General features: G+C 34.5%; 1 protein-coding gene and 1 pseudogene across 3 annotated transcripts in view; both read right to left on the bottom strand.

Annotated features, from left to right (window-relative positions):
* Positions 1-22,564, bottom strand: part of ABHD12B (abhydrolase domain containing 12B) — a 56,044-nt gene extending 33,480 nt beyond the window's left edge. Inside the window, exons 1-3 of one of the 3 annotated variants that reach the window (XM_074213462.1) lie at positions 22,218-22,564; positions 7,704-7,831; positions 750-852 (exon numbers count right to left, since the gene is read on the bottom strand). In XM_074213462.1, coding sequence (XP_074069563.1) covers positions 750-852; positions 7,704-7,831; positions 22,218-22,318 — 332 coding nt within the window. In that variant the 5' untranslated portion in view covers positions 22,319-22,564. Of the gene's footprint in view, positions 1-749; positions 853-7,233; positions 7,374-7,703; positions 7,832-12,681; positions 12,821-22,217 lie in introns of those variants that run through there. The other 2 variants (XM_074213463.1, XM_074213465.1) reach the window with 2 other exon arrangements.
* Positions 15,159-22,051, bottom strand: LOC141506995 (small ribosomal subunit protein eS1 pseudogene; annotated as a pseudogene).
* Positions 22,565-25,925: the final 3,361 nt, after the last annotated feature.

Genomic DNA, 25,925 nt, shown 5'->3' with positions numbered 1-25,925 from the left:
CTCTGCCAAAAAAAACAAACAAACAAACAAACCTCAATAATGACCCATTCTCCCTTAAAGTTTTACTCCAGATTTTTATTGCTATCATCTATAGACTGCTTAGTCCATATTCTACCAGCTCCCCAGTAATTTCAATACTTGGTTCATAGTCTTTCACAATTTCTCCAAACCCTTCTGTCCCTTTAAATATAATGGAATCCTTCAGTTGCTTAACCTCCTAAATGTCCACATCCTCTGTAATGATCTAATTCAGTTATGTACAATGGCATCACTCATTCAATTAAATTTGCTCCAAGTCCTAATATTCCTAGCTTCTGCTTTGATAATATTGATAAAATCATAGGCTCTCAGCTTTGGAAAGAACTTTAGAAATTATCTCAACTCATAATCTCATTTTATGAATAAGAAAACTAAAGGTCAAGTAAGTGAAATGACTTGCCTAAGGTGACCCAGCTAGTGAGTATGTCAGAGTCAGTTTGCACATAGTAGGCATTAATAAATGGGGTCTTTTAATGTTAAGCTATGAGTTAATAGCCCCACTTGCCTCACTATCTTCTCAGGGCCCCTCAAACTTCAATTCAAGAAGGATTCCAAAGATTATCTCTATGGAAATACTAAACATATTATGAGGTCACTCACAAATTTTTCTATTTCTGTAATTTCTCTCCACGATGTTGAATAAAGATGAAATACTGAAACTTTATACATTAAAATCCATCTAAAAATACTCTTCACATCTTGACACTTACCAGATACCCAAAGTTATTCCATCTTCAGGTTTAAGATAGAAATTAATAGTGTGTGGAATTCGAGATTCTGGATTCTTCAAATCCACTAGAAATGGAGCTTTCCCTGGAAAATAGCAAATTGTATCTTTTTTTGTTATGAACTAAATGATGGCTTATCAACATAAACATGTTTTCTGGATTTGTACTTAATTGACAAGAAAATAATTGATGGTGGTAGAGCCAAGATAGTAGAGGAGAGGCAGCAACTCATGAATTCTCCCAACATTCCTAAATCACTTTAAAATAATTCCTCAACTAAAGTTCAAGGTGAAACCATTCCCAGCCCAATACAACATGAGATCTGCAAGAGAGGTCTGTGACATCAGGAAGGAAGCTAGCCAAGAGTGCTCACAGAGGAAACACCAATAGTGGACCTTGGAGGCAGGTGCAACAGCAGTGGCAGTTTGTGACCTCTTGGTTCAAAGACAGTAAAGGTATCAAACAATGGGTAAGAAAGAGATTACAAAGCATCCTTTACTGACACTGGGTGCAGTAGGTACTAAATGGTAAACCTGTTGCCCAACCACAGTTTGAGGTTGCAATTACACAGTGAAGAGGAGGACTTGTGGTTGTTCACAAGAGAGAAGAGACCCAGATCCCAATTCCAAGGCAGAGAAAAGCACTAGTCTGTGCAACTGCAGAATAACAGAAAACTTGATCACACTGAAGAGAAGCATTAGTTGTACTTAACAGTAGAGGAACAGAGACTTCATCATCTATAAAAATCAGAACACAGTCCAGGATATAGAGACCACACCTCTCCCCAGAGAATGCCACCTTGTAAACACTGAAAAGTCTCTAGGACCAGTTCTGAAAACAGCAGCACAAAAAGCCTGATGTTTAGGACTGTGCCTCCCCACCAACAGATGACCAAACTCAGCTTTAAAATAAAGTTCAAAGTCAAGGGAAAATGAGTAAACACACACACACACACACAAACTTAATCACAAATAATGATTACTTTTAAGGTGAAAGAAGAAACAAAATCAGATGAAGAAAATAGCTTGAAAACAGCTACAATCACAAACTCAAAGAAAAAAATGCTAATTGGACACAAGCCTAGCAAGAATTCCTTGAAGAATTTAAAGAAAGACAAAAAGTGGTAGAGGAAAAAATTGGGAAAAGAAATAGAGAGATGCAAGAAAATTATGAAAAGTAAATGATTTGTTCTTGTTCTTCATTATTGAAGAAGACCAATGACATCACTGTGTTTGAGACAAATTCCAGTGTGTCCTACTATGATTGATCAGACTAATAAGAGCTCAGAATGCTCTACCACAATTTGGGCACAAATAGTCCATGTGAACACCTGGGATGGGTTCTCTAAACTTACATATGTCACATTTCCTTTGAGCTGCTTCTCTGCCCTCCTCATAGAGTGCAGCCCCCTCATTGATGAGGGCATGCCATGCTGGGCCATCCTGTGCCAGTGTCTCCCATGCTGTACAATCAATTCTAAAGTTCCTCAATAAAACTTTCAGGGTTCCCTGGTATCATTTCTTCTGACCTCCTTGTGAGCACTTGCCCTGTGTGAGTTCTCCATAAAATTTGTCAAACATACATCTAGCATTCTAATAATATGTCCAGCCTGTCATATAGTTGACTCTCCACAGTAATGTTGGCATGCTTGGCAATTTAGCTTGAGAAAGGACAACAGTGTCTGAGATCTTCTCCTGCCAGGTGATCTTTAGAATCTTTCTAAGATAATGTAAATGGAAGTGATTCAGTTTCCTGACATGGCACTGATAGACTATCCAGATATCACAGGCATATAGTAATGAGACCAGCACAATGGCTCTGTAGACCTTCAGTTTAGTAGTCAGTCTACTACCTCCTCTCCCTTTCTTTTGGAGCCTCCCAAATACCGAATTAGCTCTGGCAATGTGAGTGCCAACCTCATTGTCAATGTGTACCTCCTTGGAAAGGAAAATGCCAAGGTAAGTGAACTTGTCCACAGTACTCAAAACTTCTCCCAAAAATTCACTGAAGAAAAGAAGTCCTTAGAAAGCAGAATTGGCCAAATGGAAAAGGAAATACAAACACTAAAACAAAATTCTTTAAAAATTAGAATTAAGTAAGTGGAAGCAATTGATTTCATAATATGTCAAGAAACAAGAGAATAAAGTGAAAAAAATGAAAAAAATAGAAGAAAATATGAAATGTCTCATTGGAAAAACAACTGATTTAGGAAATAGATCAAGGGAAGATAAGTTAAGAATTATTATACCACCTCAAAGTTATGATAAAAAAAAGAACCAATGAATCATATTTTAAGAAATTATAAAGGAAAATCACTCCCAATATTTTAGATCCAGGAGATAAAAATACAAATAAAAAAATCCACCAATTACTTCTTGAAAGAGATACCCAAAATGAAAACTCAGAGGAACACTACAGTCAATTTCCAGAGTTTCCAGATCAAATACAAAATACCATACATAGTCAGGAAAAAATTCAAATATTGTAAAACAGTCAAGATCACACAAGATTTAGCAGCTTCCACATAAAGGGCCAGAGGACAAAGGAGCTGGCATTACCAAAAAAACCCCAAAATACCAAAAAAAAAAAACCCTAGCCAGCAAAACTGAGTATAATCCTTTGTGAGGAGGGGAATGAACATTTAATAAAAGAGGACTTTCAAATGTTCTGTGTGAGAAGACCAGACAGAGCTGAATAGTAAATTTAACATTCAAACACAAAACTCAAGAGAAAAATAAAAAAGCAAGTAGGGAAGAAAAATCATAAATGTTTATATTTCTATTTGGGAAGATGATACATGTAGCTCCTAAGAACTTTTCAATTATTAAGGGTTTACATAGACAGAAGGCATGTGAGTTGATTATGTTGGGATGATCTCAAAAAATGAAAGGATGGAAAAAAGAGAGGTACTGGGAGAAGGGAGAAAAGAGAAATAAAATTAAGATTATCTCACATGAAAGATGTCTACAAGGAAGAGCTTCTTCAGTGAAAGGGGAAATGGGTGGGGTGGGGTGAGGTGTTCAGCAATCATTGAATTGGTTTTAAAAAATGAAGAATATATACACATATCCAACAAGAAGTAGGAGATTAAGAGGATAAAAGAAAGAAAAAATTATTAAATAAAGGAAGGGTGGATTGAGGGAAGCCATGGGCAGAAGCAAATTTGACTTTTAAGAAGGGACAGGATGGTGAGAGAGAGAGAAGAATAAACCAAAAAAAGTAGGATGGAGGGAAATACATTAATCATATTTGCAAATGTGAATGAGATGAACCCACCTATCAATCAGAAGATAGCAGAATGGAAAAGAAATCAGAATCCAAGAATGTGCTGTTTGCAAGAGATACATGTGAAATAGAAACACATATACAGTTGAAACTGGACCAGAAACTATTATACTTCAGCTAAAATTAAAAAGGCATTCCCTCAGACAAAGCAAAAACCAGAATAAATTGAATTAAAAGAGATAAACATGACAATCAAGCAAAATCAATATGATTTGCAGTGTTCCATATATGTATGCGGAGTTCCAAATTCTTAAAGGAAAAGTTAAATGAGTTGCAAGAGGAAAAAACTACATTAGTGGGAGATTTCAACTTTCCCCACTCAAACAAATTTAATGATAAGAAGAATTAAACATGCAATTAAAAGAATAAGGAAAAACAAAGCAAAAATATTCAATTAAATACCAAAATAGAAATCTCAAAAAAATAAAGGATTAATAAAATTGGAAGAAAAAAATTGAGTTAATTAAAAAAACCCTACAAATTGGTGTGAGAGGGGAAATAATAATAATATAGATGAACATTAGTTAATTTGATTTAAAATTTTAATTTTAATTGATTTAAAATGTAAAAAGTTAAGAAAATAAATAGAATTTTAGAAATGTTAGCTATGACAGACTTCTGGAAGGAATTGAAAGGAAATAGAAATGAATATACTTTTTACCAGGAATTCAGGGTACTTTCACAAAAACTGACCTTGTATTAGACATAAAAATCTCACAAATGCAAAAAAACCAGAAATATTAAATTCAGTCTTTCAGAACCAAATGTGATTTAAAATTACATATAACAAAGAGGCTTAGAAGCATAGATTAAAAATTATTTGTAAAGTAAATAATCTAATCCCAAAGAATGACCAAAGATCAAATTATAAAAATAATCAGTAATTACTTTAAAGACAATGATGAGTCAACATACCAAAATTTATGCAATGCAACCAAAGCTGTAGTTAAGGGGAAAATAAAAACTTTAAACAATTACATCCACTCAAGAAACAGAGACAGAGACAGAGAGAAAGTACAAGTCGAAGAATAAAACATGAAATTAGAAGTATAAGGGGAGGGGGGGAAAGCAAAAATACTCAATTAAATACCAAAATGGAAAACTCAAAAAAAATTAACAAAATTAGAGGAAAAAACTGAGTTAATTAAAAAAAACTAGAAGTTGATTCTGTGAGGGTGGGGGAAAATAATAATAAAGATAAACCATTAGTTAATTTGATTTAAAAGAAAAGAAAACCAAAATCAAAAATGAAAAGAGGTAATGAAATAGAGCAATTATTAAGTTATTTTTGCTGCAAATAAACCTGAATCACTAATTGATAGACTGAATTTTTTTTATTTTTTCAAGGACATGAATGAATATTTATTTAAAAATGTAAACTGCCTAGTTTAATGGAAAAGGAAAAAGAAAATTAAATAAATATATTTTAGAAAAAAGAAACTGAACAAGTCATCAATGAGCTCCCTAAGGAAAAATTTCCAGGACCAGATGAATTTACAAGTGAATTCTACCAATCATGTAAAGAACATTTGATTCTAATACAATGTAAACTATTTGAAAAAATAGCTAAAGATTCTTACTAAATTCTTTTTATGACACAAATATGATTTTGATATACAAACCAGGAAGAATAAAAACAGAGGAAGAAAATTAGAGACCAATTCCTTTAACGAATGTCAATGAAGAAATTTTAAACAAAATATTAGAAAAGGAATTACAATTATATATCACAAAAAGCATACAATGAGCAGGTCAGATTTACACTAGGAATTCAGGACTGATTCAGTATTAGGAAAACTAAAAGCACAATTGATCATATTAACAACAAAAATCATATGATTAAATCAATATGGAAAAAGCTTTTGACAAAAATACAATTCCTATATTTAAAAAAATAGTAGAAAGTATAACAATTGAGCTATCTAAAATAAGAAATAGTGTCTATCTTTTTTTAAAAAAGATTTTATTTTGAGTTTTACAAGTTTTTCCCCTATTCTTGCTTCCCTCCCCCATCCCCCACAGAAGGCAGTCTGTTAGGCTTTACATTGTTTCCATGATATATATTGATCTATGTTGAATGTGATGAGAGAGAAATCATATCCTTAAGGAAGAAAAATAAAGTATAAAAGATATCAAAATTACAATAAGATAGTGTCTATCTTAAAATAAGACCAAGCATGGTCTAGAATGGGGAGAAACTTGCCAGTAAGATCAGTGAAATAAGGATGTCCATTGTCTTCATTAATTTATTCAATATTATACTAGAAATGTTAGTTACAGCAATGACAAGCAAAACAAATTGAAGGAATAAAAATAAGCAGCCAGGAATGAAAACTATCACTCTTTATAGATAATGTAATGTTATATTTAGAGAAATCTAAAGAATCAAATAAAAAATAGTTGAAATGATTAACAATTTTGGCAAAGTCATAGGACATAAAATAAACATGCATACATAAACCAACATTTCTATAAACTGTCAACAAAATCCAATGAAAGATGAACAGAAAAATTCCATTAAAATAACTGCAGAATTTGTATAACCTACTGATAATAATAGATTGTGAATCATTTCAGGAAGGAGGGAGGGTAGGAAAGGTAGAAAGGGAGAGATAGAATTTGAAACTCAATTTCTTTTAATGTTAAAAAACTGTGTTAAGAAAGAATTGTGGGGGGAAAAAGAACAGCAAATAGTATAAAATACTTGGGAGTCTACCTGTTAAAACAAACCAAGAGAATATATGAACATAACTACATAATTCTTTTCACATAAATATAGATCTAAACAATTGGGGAAAAATGTCTGTTGCTCATGGGTAGTCTGAGTCAATATAAAAAAATGACAATTATGCTTATATTAATTTACATATTCAGTGCAATATCAGTCAAATGATCAAAAAATATTTTGTAGAGCTAGAAAAAATGATGAAATTCATCTGGAAGAACAAAGATCAAGTATATCAAGGGAATCAAAGAAAAAATTGTGAAGTGAGAAAAGCAAAATTGGACAGTACCCAATTTCAACTTATAATGGGATAAGTAATATGAAAACAACCTACTACTAAGAAATAAGATGATGCATTAGGGGATAGATTAAGGTACACAATATATAGTAGCAATATGACCGTGGTAAGCTAAAGTTGTATAAACAAAGGTCCTAGCTTTGGAAGAAAGAACTCACATTTGACAAAAATCATGGTAAAACCGGAAAACAAGGGGCAGCTAGGTGGTGCAGTGGATAGAGCATCGGTCATGGAGTAACTGAGTTCAAAGCTGTGTGGCCTTGGGCAAGCTATTTAACCCCATTTGCCTTGCAAAAACCTAAAAAAAATCAAAATCAAATAAAATAAATAAAATCAAAATGGGTACATAAAGAGTGATATCATAAGTAAACTGGGGGAGGACAGAAAAATTTTTCAGCTCTCTGGACAAAGGATGAGTCTATGAACAATCAAGAGTTAGAGAGAATCGTGGGAAGTAAAATGGATAACTTACATGGAATTAACAATTCACTTTACATAAGGGAGAAATAGCTATATTTATAATTTGTCACTTCAAAAGTGCCCTATGTTACATATTCAGAAAAACAGAAATAGTTACTATATTTGCTATTATTGTCATAGTCAAACCTCATAAAATGTTCATACTTACAAATGTTAAGGAAAATAAGTGTTTCCATAATAGGGGGTAAAAAATGTTCTTTTAATGATTTGTTAACAAAACTCTCATACAGAGAAACCATTTTTCTTCTGAATCTTGGTCCACAGTGTGAAAAGGATCTGAAAAAAATTGTAAAGTATATAAAGTTTATAAAATCATTCCAACAATGTTCTCATACCTCCATCCTGATTGTCACATTTAATTTATAGACTGATGTTTAAAGTCATAACTGACATAATAACTAAGAAAACATTCTTATACTCTTTGATATTCATCAAGTCTAGGTGCTGGGAGCTGATGGGGAGAATGCTACAAGTAAAAATTGTAACAAAATCCCTATATGGAGAGAGTATTTTAATAAGATAAGTACAGAGATGCTGTAGGAAAGAGAAAAAAGGGAAAAAGAAAAATAGGTTCTGCTCTTTCAAGAGTAGTCCTATCGGTCAACAACTATGTCATGGTAAAGACAGAAGGGGAGGCAGATATGGAACAATTACTGCTATAAATTTGTAAAAAGTTATTGTTTCTCTGATAAAAATTGGGATTTTCTCAAGTCTCCAATTTTTCCCTATCACACCAATCTATATTGCAGTTTCTGACTTAGTATATTGTCTCTTTTGTCAATTTACACAAGATTAATTATGATGAAAGAAGTCAAAATGTAAAGGTAAAAGATTTATTTCCAGAATCCTGAATAATAGAATCAGAATAGACTACTTTTAATTTTCCTTAAAGATAATTTTAGTATTTAAAATAACTAAGAAAATATTCTATTCTGTATCTCACCATCATGAAAAAAAGCAGGAATAGGTTCCTGGCATGAAAATGATTTTTGAAAACTACATCAAGAACTATGTCCTACAGTTTGTAACAGAGAGGAAACTCAGACATAAATATTTTGAAAAAGTATATTTTAAAGTGCTCAGAGGAAGAATAGGTAGATAAGCAAGGTAGATGGGTTAAGAAATAGTGAGAAGGAAGGAAGGAAGGAAGGAAGGAAGGAAGGAAGGAAGGAAGGAAGGAAGGAAGGAAGGAAGGAAGGAAGGAAGGAAGGAAGGAAGGAAGGAAGGGAGGGAGGGAGGGAGGGAGGGAGGGAGGGAGGGAGGGAGGGAGGGAGAGAAGGAGGGGAAGGGGCAGAGGGAGGGGGGAAGGGGAGAAGGGGAAAAGGGAGGGAGGCAAGGGAGGGGAGAAGCCTCGAAAGTGCAGAGATTTGGCAAACAGTCAGAAAGAGATTACAAGGGACTCTTGAAGAATTTGGTGTACGACAGGGCACTGCTTATACCCACTTCAGGTCCAAGTTCCAAGGCACAGAATAGTTCTTTCAGTTATGACAAAGCAGGGGCCCTTAGCAGCAGAATGACCTGCTTCCCCAAGGGAGCACAGACCCTGAGGAGCAGAATTGTTTCTGATCACAAGGGAGCAAGGACCCTGAGGATCAATGTCACTTTTCAATCTCAAAGAATCAGAGGCCCTGAGGGGCAGTATGCCAAGGAATCCCAAGGAATTCCAAGAAATCAGGGGTAAGGACCAGAGTTCACACTGGGAAAGCAGTGAACACATTTCTCTTCAGATCTTTTCTCCTTGGGAAAACCAAAAACTTCCATACCCCCAAAACTAGCTCCAAAAACAGCAGTGCAAAAAAGTCTAAGTCTTGAGATAGTATTCTCCTACATACTGAGAACAGAGTCAAGAAATAGGCAGGAAAAAATGAGTAAATAACATTAAAAAAAACTGACCATAAAAAAATGAGTAAATAACATTAAAAAAAACTGACCATAAAAAAATTTTAGAGTGACAGGGAAGATCAAGACACAAAACAGAAGACAATGATGTTAAAATAACTACAGGAAAAGCCTCAAAAGAGAAAAAAAAATGTGAATTAGACAAGCCAAATAAGAATTCCTGGAAGAGCTAAAAAATATTTAAAATTAAGAGGGGCAGTTTAGTAATGCAGTATATAGAGCACTAACCCTAGAATCAGGAGGACTTGTGTTCAAATATGACCTCAAGACACTTACTAGTGTATGCTCCTAGGAAATTCATTAACCCTGACTACCTAAAAAAAGGATAATCAAATAAGAGTAGTAGAGGAAAAATTGAGTAAATGAGATTGAGGAAAAAAATTGTGTGAAAAGTTAATTAACAATTTGATAAAAGAGGTTCAAAAATCCTGAAGAAAATAACACTTTAAAAACATAATTAGACAAATGGGAAAGAAGATTCACAAGTTCATTGAAGGGGTGGCTAGGTGGCAAAGTGGATAGAGCACTGGCCCTGGAGTCAGGAGTACCTAAGTTCAAATCTGACCTCAGGACACTTAATAATTACTTAGCTATGTGACCTTGGTCAAGCCACTTAACCCCACTGCCTTGCAAAAACCTAAAAATACAAGTTCATTGAAGCAAATAATTACTTAAAAATTGGGCAAATAGAAGCTAATGATTCCATTGACATATCAAGTAACAATAAAATAAAATCAAAGAATGAAAAAAATAGAAGAAAATGAGAAATATCTCTTTGGAAAAAAACAACTGACCTGGAAATAGTTCAAGGAAAAATAGTCTTAGAATTGCTGAAAGTCAAGATGAAGGAGTCAAGAAATTATCAAAGAGAGCTTCCCCTATATCCTAGAACCAGAGTGTAAAATAGAAAATGAAGGAATCTACTGATTATTGAATGAAAAAAAGATCCCAAAATGAAACTTCCAGGAACTTCCAATTCCAGAGTTCCTGGGTCCGAAAGAAAATATTGCAAGCAGCAGGAAGACACAATTCAAATATTATGGAACTGAAGTCAATATCACACAAAATTGATCAACTACAGGTGATCAAAGGGCTTAGAATAGATTGTTCCACAATGCAAGAAAGCTAAGATTACAATTTAGACTAACCACCCAGCAAAACTAAGTACAATCTTTTAGGTGACAGGGAAAATGGATATTTAAATAAATAGAAGACTTTTAAACATTCCTGATGAAAAGACTACATCTGAATAAAATTTGACTTTCAAATATGACTCAAGAGAAGCATAAAAAGATAAACATGAAAGTCACAAGAGCATCAATGAAGTAAACTCTACATTCCTATATGGGAAGATGATACATGTAACTTCTAATAATATTATCATTATTGGAGTGGTTAAAATGATTCTACATCTACAGGGGGCATGAATGGAGGTTACTTATATGAGGATCATATAAAAATAATGATGGGCAAGAAAGTGAGATGCCTTGGGAGAGGGGGAAAGGAAAGGAAGAATGGAAAAATTATTACACATAAAAAAGATGCACAATGAAGAGTTTCAAGGAGGGGCAAGTAGAGGAGGCAATGATTGAACTTTATTCTCACCTAAATTGGTTCAAAGAGAAAAAATACATACAAATGGGTATAGAAAGCTCTATTTTACTCTATAGGGAAGTCAGAAGAGATGGGGGGGAAGAGAAAGGAGGGATGATAAAAGGAGAATGGATAAAAGAAAGGCAGTGGTCAGAAGCAAACATAGAGGAAGGACAGGATAAAAAGAAAAAGAATCAAATGACCTGTATTAAAAAATGAAATGAGTAATTATTACACCAATAAAGATGAAATTAAAGTCATTATTAGGAGTTATTTACCCAATTAAATACCAGTAAAATGGACAATCTAAGTGAAATAAATGAATATTTACAAAAATATCAGTTGCCCAGATTACAGAAGAAGAGAGAGAGTATTTAAATAACCTCATCTTAGAAAATATTTGAACAAACTATAAATGAGTACTCTAGGAAAAAATTTCCTCATACTGGATATATTTACAAATTAAATCTACCAAGCATATTGTAACAATTCATTCTGATACTATATAAAATATTTGAAAAAATAAGAAAAGAAGGAAACCTACCAAATTTCTTTTATGTCACAAATATACCTTTGACACAAAACCAGGAAGATCAAAAACAGAAAACTATAGAACAATTTTCTTGATGAATATTGATGTAAAAATTTAAAATAAAGTACTAACAAGTGGAGTACAGTCATAGATTGCAAAGATTATATACTAGGATTAGATGGGATTTGTACCAAGAATGCAGGACTGATTCAGTATAATTGACCATAACAACAAATAATAAAAATCATGATTACATCTATAGTTGCTGAAAAAGCTTTTGACAAAATGCAACACCAATTTTGATTAAAACCATTGGAAAGGACAGGAATAAATAAGACTTTTCTTTAAACAATAGATAGTATTTAAATAAAACCAAGAGCATGCATTACCTGTAATGGAGATAAATTTAAAGTCTTCCCAATAAGATCAGAGGTGAAGGAAGAATGTCCATTATCACCACAATTATTGAATATCATACTAGAAATGCTAGCTATAGCTAGCAAGAAGAAAATTAAGGAATATAGACAACAAGAAATCAAAACTATTACTTTGTAGATGATGTGAAGGTATATTTAGAGAATCCTAGAAAATTACCTTTAAAAACTGGTAGAAATAACAACTTCAGTAAAATTGCAGGATATAAAATAAACCATATAAAAAACGTCAACATTTCTATAAGCTTCCAACAAAATCCAGCAAGAGATACAAAGATATTCATTTTAAAACAATTGCAGATATAAAAATTACCAAAACAAACCAAGGAATTATGGAAATGAAATTACAAAATACTTTCATACAAATAAAGATAGAACTAAACAACTGGATAAATATTGTTCTTGAATAGGCTGAGCCTTTATAATAAAAAAACAATAATTCTCCCTAAGTTAATTTACTTATTCAGTGTCAAACTACCAAAGAATTATTTTATAGAGCTAAATAAAATAGTAAAACTCATCTGGAAAAACACAAAAGTTAAGAATATCAAGGGAGTGAAATTAAAAATGCAAAGTGAGGGGCGGCTAGGTGGCACAGTGAATAGAGCACCTACTCTGGAGATTGGAGTACCTGAGTTCAAATGCAGCCTCAGACACTTAATAATTACCTAGCTGTGTGGCCTTAGGCAAGCCACTTAACCCCATTTGCCTTGCAAAAACCTAAAAAAAAAAAAAAAAAAAAAAGCAAAGTGAGACAGTGTAGCAGTACCCAATTTCAACTTATATCACAAAGTGGTAATTATAGAAACACTCTGCTACTGGCTAAGAAATAGAATGGTGGATCAATAGAATCAGATTAGGTACACAATATACGGTAGTAATGTGACCATAGTAATCTAAAGTTGCATATCCAAAGATTTTAGCTTTAGGGGATAAGAACTCACCATTTAATAAAAATTACTGGGAAAACTAAAGTTGTTTGATAGAAACTAGTATCAGACAAATTTCTCACACCTTGTATGAAGATAAGGTCAAAATGAGTACATGATTTAGATATAAATTATGATAGCATAAGAAAATTAGGAGAGACTGGAAAAATTTGCCTGTTAGATCTATGGAGAAGGGGAAAATGACAAAATGAGAACTGAAAAGGATCACAAGGAATAAAATGGACAATTTTAATTACATAAAATTAAAAGAATTTATATGAGGGGCGGCTAGGTGGCATAGTGGATAAAGCACCGGCTTTGGAGTCAGGAGTACCTGGGTTCAAATCTGGTCTCAGACACTTAATAATTACCTAGCTGTGTGGCCTTGGGCAAGCCACTTAACCCCATTTGCCTTGCAAAAACCTAGAAAAAAAAAGAATTTATATGAACAAAAATAATGTGACCAAAATTAGAAGGAAAGCAAGAAACTAGAGGTGGGAGTGAATTTACAGAGAGTTTCTCTGATAACAAAGCATAATTTCTCAAATAGAGAACTGAATTAAATTTATAAAAATAAAGGTCACTTCCCAATTGATAAACAGTCAAAGAATATGAACTAGTGGTTTTCAATAGAAGACAAAGCTATCAATAGTCAAGTAAATAAAAAATACTCTTAATCACTTGATTAGAGAAATGCATATTAAAACAACTCAAGTATCTCCTCATACCTATCAAATTGGCTAACGTGATTTAAAAGGAAAATGACAAATGCTGGAGGGGATGTGGCAAAATAGAGATACAAAGGCATTATTGGTTAGTAGAGATGTGCTCCAACCATTTTGGAGAACAATATAGAACTATGCCCAAATTGTAAAACTGTGTATATCCTTTGACCTAGTAATACCACTACTAGATTTATATACCAGTGAGATCAGAGAAAGGAGGAAAGATCTATTTGTACAAAAATATTGATAGTAGTTCTTTTTGTGGTGGCAAAGAGATGGAAATTGAGGGGATGCCAGTCAACTTGGGAATGTCTAAACAAATCATGGTATATTATTGGGATGGAATGCTATTGTGCTATAAGAAATGATGAACACTAGGGTTGCAGAAAAACCTTAAAAGTCTTATATGAAATGATATAGAGTGAAGTGAGCAGAATTGGAAGAATATTGTACACAGTAATAGTAGTACTGTAAGAATGATCAACTATGTGAGATTTAACTACTGTGATCAAGGCAATGATCCAAACCATTTTCAGGGTTCCATGATATAAAAAGGTTAATCACTTCCAGAGAGAAAACTGATGAAGCATAGTTTTTTCAACTTTATTTTTCTTGTTTTTGTTTGTATGTTTTCTTTTGCATCTTAACTAATGTAGAGATATTTTTAAATGACTTCACATTTTTAAATAGATATCATATGGCTTGCTTTCTCAGAGTGGGAGGGGAGTAAGAGGGAGAGAATTTGAAATTCAAAAATTTTAAATGAATGTTTAAAAATTTATTTAATTGACATATTTAACAAAATAAACAAAATGTATATTAAATTTTAAAATATCATTATTCAAACCATCTGTCACTGACTTCTCTTTTACCTTTCCATCTCTCTCAACAAATATATTAACTCAACATGAGTGCCTGGAAGTACCACTCTAAAACTACCCAACTCTTCCACTATGCTCTTTGGAATACTGCTCCATAAGAACAAACTGATTTTCTTCTTAAACTTTTTCCTCCTTTGCTACTTATTCTTTTTGTTTAAATGAAAAAACTGGGTGCTTTAATGCAGAAATGGAATGGGGAAGGTAATATTGTCTTCCACTTCAAATACCAACAATACTTTTATCATAATTGCTAACCATTCTCACACAATTTACTATTTCTATCAAAGTTTCTTTTACTATGCACATTCACATTTTCAGATTTCAAACATTCCCATATACATACAGACATGCTGTTTTCTGAGAAGTTCAGGCAGTTTTTCTCTTCCAGAATTACTATTTAATGGTCATAGTTTATTATAAAGAATCCCAAATTCTATCATTCACCCAAGTTTTTCCTCAGGTTCATAATTGCAACAATTGCATTTAATGGAGGTTTTTAAATTTTATTTCACCTATTATATATAAACTATTACTTTATATTCACTATAATAAACTATTCACTTGTCCTATTTTGACTTAAACTCAGTGTCAGGGCTGGGATAAGGAAAACTCCTTATTCAAATAATGTCATCTACTGATCCTGGGTCCTCAGTTTCCTATCTGGAGAAGAAAAAAGCAAACAAACCCAAAGGACTCTAAACAACAAAAATTAAAAAGTTTTTCTAGCATTTGCTCTTTTCTGTTGCAAAATCAAAGAAATTGATCAAAAAGGCTATTGAAGACTAAGGCACAGGGGCTGAAATAACTATCTTGAGGCAGTTTATTTTGTTTAATTAGAAATCTAGGATTAAATGAAGCAGAAATGGTAGGAAATCTGGGAACTAAACTGCTTAAACTAAATTTTTGCTCAACTAAGGTCACTGAAACCTAGAATCTGGCCCAAGGTGATAATCCCAAACAAACAATTTATTTACAGAGCAATTGAACAATTTCATTCATGCCATTTGTTTATCACATTTATGAGAAAATTTCCCATTATAAATCTTAAAAAATACCCAAAACCATCACAATGATAAAGTTTTATTTTTCACCTCATTTAAAAGTTCTTATTTTAGACAGATTTTTGAACTGGTGTGTTGTGTCACATATGTTCCAGGCTAAGAGCTATGAAGGGTTAATACAGAAATAGTTATGTGCTTTAACCAGCAAGATGTACTTCAGAGCTTAGATAAGGGAGTAGCTGCATGTCTGAGCTAACAAGGTGTACTCCCAGGCTCAGATAGATAGCACATTTGAGATAATTACCTTCTGCACTTTGTTTATCAAATCACTGTTTGGTTCTCAAAACAATCACCTAAGACATACACAAGGTATGCATGTGAAAAAAATGCTTGCTAAAACGCTTATGTAATTGGTTACGTAAATGTAGAGCATAAAAGTATGTATCCTGTGATCAATAAACGAACCAGCTTATGCATCATATTGATGTCGGCCTGAGTTCCCTCCCCCAGACTCGACACTGGTGGTTCATAGCCATCAGCCCTTTCTGCTTTTGTTCTTGTTTCATCTCCTGAAAGTTTTCCAGAGCCACCACCTTCACCATGCAGCTCCATTAGCTTTCCCAATTCAAATTTGGGCTTCTTGAGCCTCTTGACTTTTCGAACAAATACATCGCGGAGAGGGCAAATGGACTGGAAAGCCTTTTTCTATGTCTTTTCCAATGCTGTCTGGAATTAGTTTGTTGACAACTTCTTTCAAGTCATCTGTCTGCACTTCTCAGGTCATGATTTCCATCATTTTCTTACGAATTTGACAGACCTGTTGGTGCTGGGCATAAGAGGTCTTACGGATCTGGTTGTTGCGCTTTTTAGTAAAACCAACACAAAAGAGGAGGAGCAAGTAGCCATCTTTAGTTTTGACATCAACATGGACTTCAATCATGGTCTGCCACTTTTTGACCATAGAGCACATCTTGTCCTGGGTAAGATTCATCCCATAGAAATTTGTCAAACAATTTTTACCCTGAACATCTTCAGTAATTAACTTGAACTTCCAAAAAGCAACCTCATCATTCTGCAAATCAGCAAGGCTCACTTCAAAAACTTGAGACCATCAGAGGCAATTTTTGTTCCTTGAGTTCTTGTAACCAGTGTCTTGCCAATATTGCGAATGTTGAACATAGCTGGTGCTTTTACATCATACCAATCCTTCTTTGAAAATGGATCAACCACTTTCTTCTTGGCTCCTTTTTTACCACCTTTGGTCAGCCACTTATTCTTGCCCACTCTGAAAGCCAAAAGCTACTTATTCTGATACTGAGACTTTGCTCTCTCTCAGTGTCAGAATTCCCAAGCCAACTTTTCCAGTCCTGGTTGCATTTTCATTATCTCTGAATAATTGCTTAAGGTGGAAGTGCTGGATTACTCTTGCCACTTCCAATCTCACCTGCCACCATCACTCAGCAACTACTCTTCCTTTAAGGTTCAAGCAATCCATGTATTTTTCATTCATTCAAGATTCTAGTAGCTGTAATCTCCCAAATTCTATCCTTCTTTCATCAATGAGTTTAGTGCCTGGCTTATTGTATTTTTCTCCTGCCCTTCTTCTGCCCTCATAAGAGAGGATGTTTGCATTCCATCAAACACACTAACCTCCCAAATTACATAATTTCCATGCCCTACTCCTCCACCTTTGCCTCAAATTATGCACAGATATTTATATCCTTGTTCTTGCCATCACACAAAACACTCAACTTCCTTGTTTGTGTAATCTGAAATTTCCTTATCTGATCATGATTTGTTGTCATTTCACATTTCCTTCTGCCTTGCAACCACTAGACATGTTCTTTGTCCTCATCATCATGCCCAACCCTTTCACTCCTCAGTCGGTTCTTTCCGAAGCCATTATCCTAACACTCACTAATGCACTCCTCCCTTCCCATCATGACTCCTGATGAATCAGGTCAATTCAACACTATTCTTTTTATTCTAGTTCCTTCTCTATTTATCCTTTTGCTAATTTTGCAATATCAAGTCACATACTTATGTTACTCTAATCATTTGTTGCCTTCTTTCCTATTCATTTATTTTTGAAAGAAGATGTTAAAAAAATCAATGGACCCTTTGATAATTATTTTACACCTCCTGAATTAACTGTCCTATTCATCACACAACTTTTTCAAAACTTTTTATTCCTCCTTAAAACTTTTATGGATTCCTTTCTCCCCACCTGTCCGCTAAGAACCTTGTCTCATATTTTTATGGTACTTTTCTTATATCTTAGTGCTCTCCAAGTATTCTTCAATTCAGTTACACTGGTCACCTTGCTGTTTTGGATTTTTTTAATCCTTGTTATATTCTTCTTATATCCTTGATGGTCACTTCGCTGGTTTTTTTTCCCTTTTAGCAAGACAATCCAACTTCTTATTATTCATTTTTCACTAGTTGTCTTCCATACCTAGAATTCTCTCTATCTTTATCTGCATCTCCTAGCTTTCCTGATTTTTTCCTGGTCCCACTTAAAATCTCATCTTCTAATTCCCTTTATTTGTAGTAAATCCCTTCTATTATCTCCAATTTATCTCGTATATTTTCATATAGATGTGTGTATGGATATATGATTTGATCATAGTTCTTTGGCTATTATCTTCCCAGTTATAATGTGTACTTAGCACAGTGCCTAGTACATGACAGGTCTTTAATAAATGTATATTTACTTGATTCAAAACAAAAAAAAAATGCACCCAATTTAGCAAAGGAAAATACATCAGAAAGTTTAACAACTAGAGCTCCAACTTATCCTACCTGCCTCTAGCCCTCTCATGCAAAAGGATGTGCTCAAAACTAACAATTAGCCTAGTGCTTCAGAGTGGAGTTATTGTTTTTCCCTCCTCCTCTTAGTGACTCGAACTTCATAAAAGGGAAAAAAATGTAGATCCTTTGCAGGAATGAGACTGAAAACAAATATAGTTGTTGAAGAAGGACTATATGGCTAAGAGAAAATGAGGCTTCCCTGCCCATGGGAAGGAGTTTTAGAGCACTAAAAAGGAGTTTATACCAGTGTTTACACCAGGCAGCAGGAGCCAAATGTTACCTAATTGAGAAGACTGTCTATCACCAAGGATCCATAAAGCAAAATATATATTCACATAAACAGGGGAGTGGAAAGGGGTCAGTAAGCGAAGAAGAAAACCAGAGATAAAATATCTGAGAATATAAGGAAAAATATTGAAAAGTTGAAAAGCTGGGTATAAATGAGCCTAGTATCTAAGCAAATTAGCAATAAGTTTTGGAATGTTTTTGCTTTGCACACCTTAGAATGATATATAAATGAAGTTATAATGTGGTTATTAATTTGTCATTTGACTTCAATAAAATTCACCTCTTATTCCAATATTTTTTTATATAGTATTTCACTACTGGCCTGGTTGATTTCTCCTTTTGAGTTTGATTTATTCAAAGTATCTCTTTTCTTAGATCTGAATGCAGTTTTGTAAATCTAAACATTTTATATTTTAGTAAATGTTTTATCTTTTTTGTTATAATATCAATTTTGTTGGTAAATTTCTGTTCATGTCAACTACAGTTTATTTAGCATTCTTTTCAAATTTGCAACTTTGTAATAAAAAGGGAAATCAAGTAAGTGATGATAACTAATGTGGGAGAAAATGTATTGTTGCTCAATTTTTCTTTTAATTCTGCTTTCTCTAGCATGGACACTGATCTACATATAGGAAAGAACATAAGAAAAATAGATAATATGATATACCAAAGATGAGTAGAGAGACAATAAGAGAGACTCCATTTGAGGAATTCAAATCAACAAGCCCAGATGAAATGGTGACCTGTAATTGCTGAGTCACTACACATACACACACACACGTGTGTGTATTTATATTTATGCTCATTTTAAATTCTGTCACAATTCATATACCTCTTTCCAGTGATGGGATTCAGCCAATTTACAAAGGTTCTGATGTTATCTAATTTTATGTTGAGTTCAGGAATTGGTTGCTAATTTATTTGAATCGCACCTCTGCTTTTCTCCATTATTTTCCTATGTTCCTCACATTCATCTTTTTTTTAGCACTGTAAAATACCATTAAATACATGTAGCTAAAATTTCTTTAGTGATTCCCCAGTTAATGGGCACCTACATTATGTTGCCAATGATCTTGGAAGGACCTTGTCAGAAAAATAAAGCACAAAACCCCCCCAAAAAACATACAAAAGGTTGGAGAAAAGAAAATGTTTTGAGAAAGATAATGAATCTTTTTTTTTAGGTTTTTGCAAGGCAATGGGGTTAAGTGGCTTGCCCAAGACCATACAATTAGGTAATTATTAAGTGTCTGAGGTCGGATTTGAACTCAGGTACTCCTGACTCCAGGGTTGATGTTCTATCCACTGTGCCACCTAGGCACCCCAATAATGAATCTTGATTAACATTCCATTAAAATTCCAGAATGCATTATTTAAAGTGATAGATATGTAAATAGGGATCCCAAAGAGCCAGCATGGGTTTATCAAGAAAAAAAACAAGCTAAATCACACTTATTTCCTTTTTTTTTTGACAGAGTGACTAAACTGGTAGGTCCCGGAATGGTAGATATGTTTTATTTAGATTTTAGCAAAGTATTTGATAGAAGTTTCTTGTGCTATTCTTGTATAAATTGTGAAGAGATATAGTTCAATTAAATAAATTCATACTGGTTGAATGACTGACTTCCAAATAATAATGGTTCTATATTAACTTGGCAGTTCTCCAAATAGAGTGCCCCAAGGATCTGTGCTGATTAACATTTAAGCAGACTTAGGAAAAGGCATCCTTATCAAATTTTCAGATGAAACAAAACTCAGAGAGATAGTGAACATAGAGATGGAACTAGAATCCAAACATATCTTGATGGTTTAGGAAATTGTGACAAATTGTGACATGAATTAAATAAAGTAAGCAGATATAATTATAAACCAAGTAGTTCTTAATTAAACTACTTGGTAGTTTAGGAGAGAAAATATTATCAGTTGTAGGGATCAGGAAATTTCATATAGAAAATGGTTCTTAACAATGCATTTTATAGGAGAGGAAATGTTCTATGTGAGAAACAGAAAGCTTGGTTTGGCTAGAATATGAAAAGGGAGTAATAATCATACCAGAAAGATATCTTGAAGCCAGTTTGTGTAAGGTTCTAAAATTAAATAGTAAAGTTTATATTTGATCCTCAAGGGCAAAAAAGAATCCACTGGAGTTGACTAAGCAAGGGCAACTAATGATCATTTTTAAAATATAATTACCTTTGCAATAGTAAAAACTAGAGTGGAGAAAAGAATTGAGTCAGAAAAGCTTACTACTATTGTAATCATCTAGGTGAGAGATGATGAAGACTTGGAACTAAGGTGGTAGCTATCTGAGTATTAAGAAGGGGTCATATACAAACAACGTGGAGGTAAAAACAGCAAGATTTGTCCATGGAATGGATATGTGAGATGCAGAAGTGTGAGAAGTTAATTCAAGCTTATAAATCTTTAACAAAAGGAAGGAAGCTTTTGGAGGGGTGTATATGGAGAGGGGTTATTTCAATTTTGGACCTGCTGAGTTTGAGATATCTAAGTGACATGCAGTTTAAAATATATGACTACAATTTGGTGATAACAGATTGAAGATAAAGAGAGACATTAAGGCTTGATATATATTATTTGCATGAAGAGGAAAGTTTTTTTTTTAACTAATGAGATTATTGAGAGAAATAAAGAAGAGAACGGGGAGGCAAAGAGGGGGAGAGAGGAAGAAGGGGAGAGAGGGAAGAACACAGTAAGGAGGGATACCTTGCTTATATTAGGGCTCGGATGAGATTTCATAACTCCTCTCTCAGCACAGTTGTGAGAAATACTTCAGCTATTAACAACAGCTGGTCAGTAGTACTGAAAGACACACTAATTTGGGGAGATCTGGGAAGAAATTGAGCAAAAGTCAATGTGAGGGTAGCCAGGTGTTTATAGTGGATAGAGCACCAGACTGGACTCAGAAGGAACCGAGTTCAAATGTAGCTACTGACACTTGACACTAATTAGCTATGGAGCTGGGCTAGTCACAACTCTGTCTCAAAAAAAAAAGACAATGTGAAGTTGAAATGGCTATTGGGTTGAGATCTGAGAGAAAAGAAAGCAAATATTCAAGGATAGAAAGATTGGAGTTTTTAATGAAGACAAAATAAATTTATAAAGTAGAATAAGATGGAGTTATGGTTGGATGGGAGTTTTTCTAATTAGGACAATGGAACACTTGAAAGATAAATGGTCCTATCTAGAGTTGTGAGAGTGAAGGCTTAGGTCGTGGAATATCAATAGGCTTACTCGATTTTGACTCAGAAAGCAAAACAAGAAGCAGTTGGTAAGCAAAAATTTGCCTATGAGAAATTTCTCCCTCCTAATTGTTCTTAGCTTGCTTGGTTTCTGCCTTGCCTTCACTGTTCGAACCAACTCAAAATAATTACGTTTCGGTTTTCATGATTCCTCCCCTCAAGGAAGCTCATTTCAGTCCGGCTGCGGGAAGGTCCTAGCACAGACTCCAACCCCAGGATACTTCACTGACCCAACAGGGCGCAAATAATAAAAAGAAGAAAACTGAGGAAGATGAGATGGTAGAGACCCGGGAGGAGGGAACGGGTACTCACCTTAGCTGCTTAAAGACCATGTTAAACCAGGATCTGACATGGCCAAGGCCAGCGGCTGGGACTTGGGTTGCCACTTCGGCGCCCCGGGTTCCGTTTTCCATGCTCACTGCGTCTGGTTTCGGAGCCGACTTGGGACATCCTGGGAGGTTCACTGCTAAATCGTAAACCACACCTCTTCTCCTTCACCTCCTCCTGTATCTGAATGCGTACCGAGAAATCCAGCTTCGCCAGCTCTGCTCTCCGCCTCCCTTTTTCTGCTGCCGGGGACAGCCTGCCTTCCTCAGCAGGGAACCTACTACCAATTTAATCCTCGGTCCCTGGGGCTCCGGAGTTTAATGGGCGATCAGTTCCACCCATTAAATCCAATTGTGGAAATAATGGCTAGAACGATCTTGGTGAAGAATTAAGTTTTCTACTGGCTTACTTCTTTTTTTTTAACCTTTAACCTTCCTCAGCCCATTAACCAAAAACTTAGAGATTCTACTTTGAAGACCGTAAGAGCAGTTGGTCCCCCCCCCCCCCCTCAGTGTTCTATAGGATCTAAATTTCTACATTTAAGAAGAATCAACAGTGGTTTGTTCCTCCTCCTAATAAAATTCCTGCTGCTAAACTCACTTTTTGTAGGTCATGGAATTCATTCAGATCCAGTGAGAATGCAATAGAATTCTAAAGGAAAAGGCATTGCTTTATGTTCAATTTGAAGGAAACTTCCTTTCCTAGGACTGGTTTAAAAATTTGAGATTGAGAGCAAGAAGACAAATTATGAGTGTTATTGAAGTTCATCAGACAAGAAGTTCCATCTGAGCTAAGATGGTAGTGTAAGTGGAAAAAAGAGATCAATTCAAAATGTGAGATTAATTAAACAACCAATCTATTTTATATCAGGAGTAAGCCTTGCTTTGTGAGTGAAGTTTTGGTATGTTATTAAATTATGTGATTTAAGAGAAGAGCTTGCTGAAGGCAAATAGGAGACAAGAAGAGTGTGAGAGATAGTTCCCCTATTTCAGTTTGTCAGTGATCTGTTGATGTAAAACATTCCATTAAGCAATACTCATATTTCAGTTAAGCAACAAGAAGGCTTATTTATTCCTCAGGAACTGTTCCAGTTTTCGAATTCCTTTTTTCAATTGGTACCTACCCCCTTGTATGATCCAGAATTCCAGCTAAGTATGTCAACTATGCCACATGTCATAATTTTTGTAAATGCCATAAACCAATCAGATAGGAGTGATTACAGTTTGATGACGGACATACTCCCAACACACCCAGAAGCTTAGTATTACAAATTGTCCTTATTCCTATTCCTGTTACACTTCTCTATTCCTATCAATCCTATTAATGAGCATTAAGAATATGCATCAATATTTATTTTTATTTATTTCTCTTTTTAGATTATAAGAATGTTCTGTATTCTGGCATGAATGTCCGTGTAGCAACTGATGTGGTCTTGGATTCCTTTGACCAGTAATTGCTAGGCTTACTAACAAATTAATCATGCTTGGGAATCTGTGCCTCAGTTTCTATTTATCACAGATTTTTATTGCCACAGAAGGATAATGTATTTGACACACTACACTGTTTATAATAGAGTGAAGTTAGGGAATAGGAAAGATAGAAGGGTAAGAAAGAACAATATTTTTATGGCATTCCAATCACTTTGGTATACCCTGCAAAATTACCATCTTTTTATTTCATGTTGGGAAATTGATCATATAAAGTGTTTGAGACATAAAAGAGGCAGCAATTAAACTTTTATGTAATGAAAAAGAATTAAATCAACTAAGGGAGGTAAGTTATTAACCTTGTCACATGTAAATAATGTGGTAACTAAAAGGAACCAAAAAGAACCCTTTGTGCATGAAAATCTACTAAAATACATGTGAGGAAACAAGTTTTCAATTAAATATGAGACACAGACTCATTAAACTGAGTGAAAAACTGAGAGGATCTGTTTGAGAACAGAGACTAGCAATAGCAACAAGTGTTTATAATACCACCTATTTGCCAGGAATTTTGGTGCTTCACAAATGTTACCTAATTTGATCCTCACAGCAAATCTAGGATATATAGGTTACCATTATTATTCCCATTTTATAGATGAAGAAACTGAGGCAAACATAGTAAATTACTTGTGCAGGGTCATGCTGATAGTAAGTGTGTGAGACTGGATTTGAAGTAAGGTCTTCCTGATATCCACTGTACCACCTAGTTGCCTGAGGGCCTTGTGGTCCTTCATTTCATGTGACTGAAACCACTATCTACCAAAATTCCCAAGTTCCTAACATGGATTAGACCCACACAGGTGAAGTCAAGGACCTTTAGACTTGGCAGATGTTCCCTGAAAGTAAGCAGGCCTTGTCTTGTTAAACAGACAAGTTTCCATATGGAGGCAAGGGAAGCCCATCAACTCAAGTTACCTGATTCAGGATTCTTGTTTAGTTAATATTCTTTCTAAGTAAAAGTTAAGTAAAACTCCTTTTGTTAAATGTTAACCCCTATTAACTTTTCATTTTGAAACATCACACTTCAACTAAAAGAGTTCTGATCTGAATCAGGCCAGTCCTTTACATTTGGACTTCACATGTAGTCATTAACTGAGATAAGTAGAATTGTTTGAAAAAAAGGTGAAAGGCAATGCAAATAAATAACAGGGAGAGATTGGACAACAAAATATTGCATCGTGGCACCATGAGCAAGGATTTCTGATGATATATGGAGAATTTGCTCAGTAAAACAACTAAAACCTGGAATCAGAAAGATTTGAGTTCAAACCTAGCCTGAGATACTTAATAATTATGCCACCCTAGGAAAATCACCTAATATTTGTCTGTTTCAGTTTTCTTATCTGTAAAATGGGATTGAAATTGCACCTACCTGCTTTGCAGACTCTGCCACCAGGAGTCCTTGCTTGGTTCTGTCTCTGAACACTGATTCCCACCTCCTCTGCCTCTGCTGGTTCCAGCCCAGGCATCTCTGACCATGTCCCCCAATTTTGTACTTCAACATCACCATTGATAACAAATCCCTAGATCATTTCGAGTTCTCCACAGATACAGTTCCAAACACAGCAGAAAATTTCCATTCTCTGAGCACTGGAGAGAAGGAATTTGTTACAAAAGATCCTGCTTCCACGGAATCATGTTCATGTGCCATGGTAGTGACTTCATGCCATAATGACAGTGGTAACAAGTCATCTTGTCCATGGCAAATGCTGGACCTCACACAAATGACTCCCAGTATTTTATCTGTATTGCTAAGACTGATTGGTTGAATGACAATCATGTGTTCTTTGGTTGGTGAAAGTAGGCATGAGCATTATGGAAACTATGGCGTTTTTTGGTTCTCAGGATGGCAAGACCAACCAAATCACCACTGTTGAGTGTGAACAAGTCTCATAAATTTTTTTTGTTTTGTTTTTTTGTCTTAACCACCAAACATTTCCTCTATAGATGGAGAGAGCACCCCAAATCATTCTGCTCTTATACCCTATAAATCTTGTACTCTCACTTGCTGTAATTCTCTTGAGATTTCATTCTTTTTCCTTCTACCAGTCTGGCTAGAAGAACAGAATTAAGTTGATGATTATGAAATAAAACTAAATTATGAAGGAAAGAAAGAAGGAAGGAAGGAAGGAAGGAAGGAAGGAAGGAAGGAAGGAAGGAAGGAAGGAAGGAAGGAAAGAAGGAAGGAAGGAAGGAAGGAAGGAAA

Source organism: Macrotis lagotis, chromosome 1 (genome assembly GCF_037893015.1).
Source record: "Macrotis lagotis isolate mMagLag1 chromosome 1, bilby.v1.9.chrom.fasta, whole genome shotgun sequence".
NCBI lineage: Eukaryota > Metazoa > Chordata > Mammalia > Peramelemorphia > Peramelidae > Macrotis > Macrotis lagotis.
Note: the sequence above shows the minus strand (reverse complement) of the source record. Positions and strands in the feature narration are given on the sequence as shown.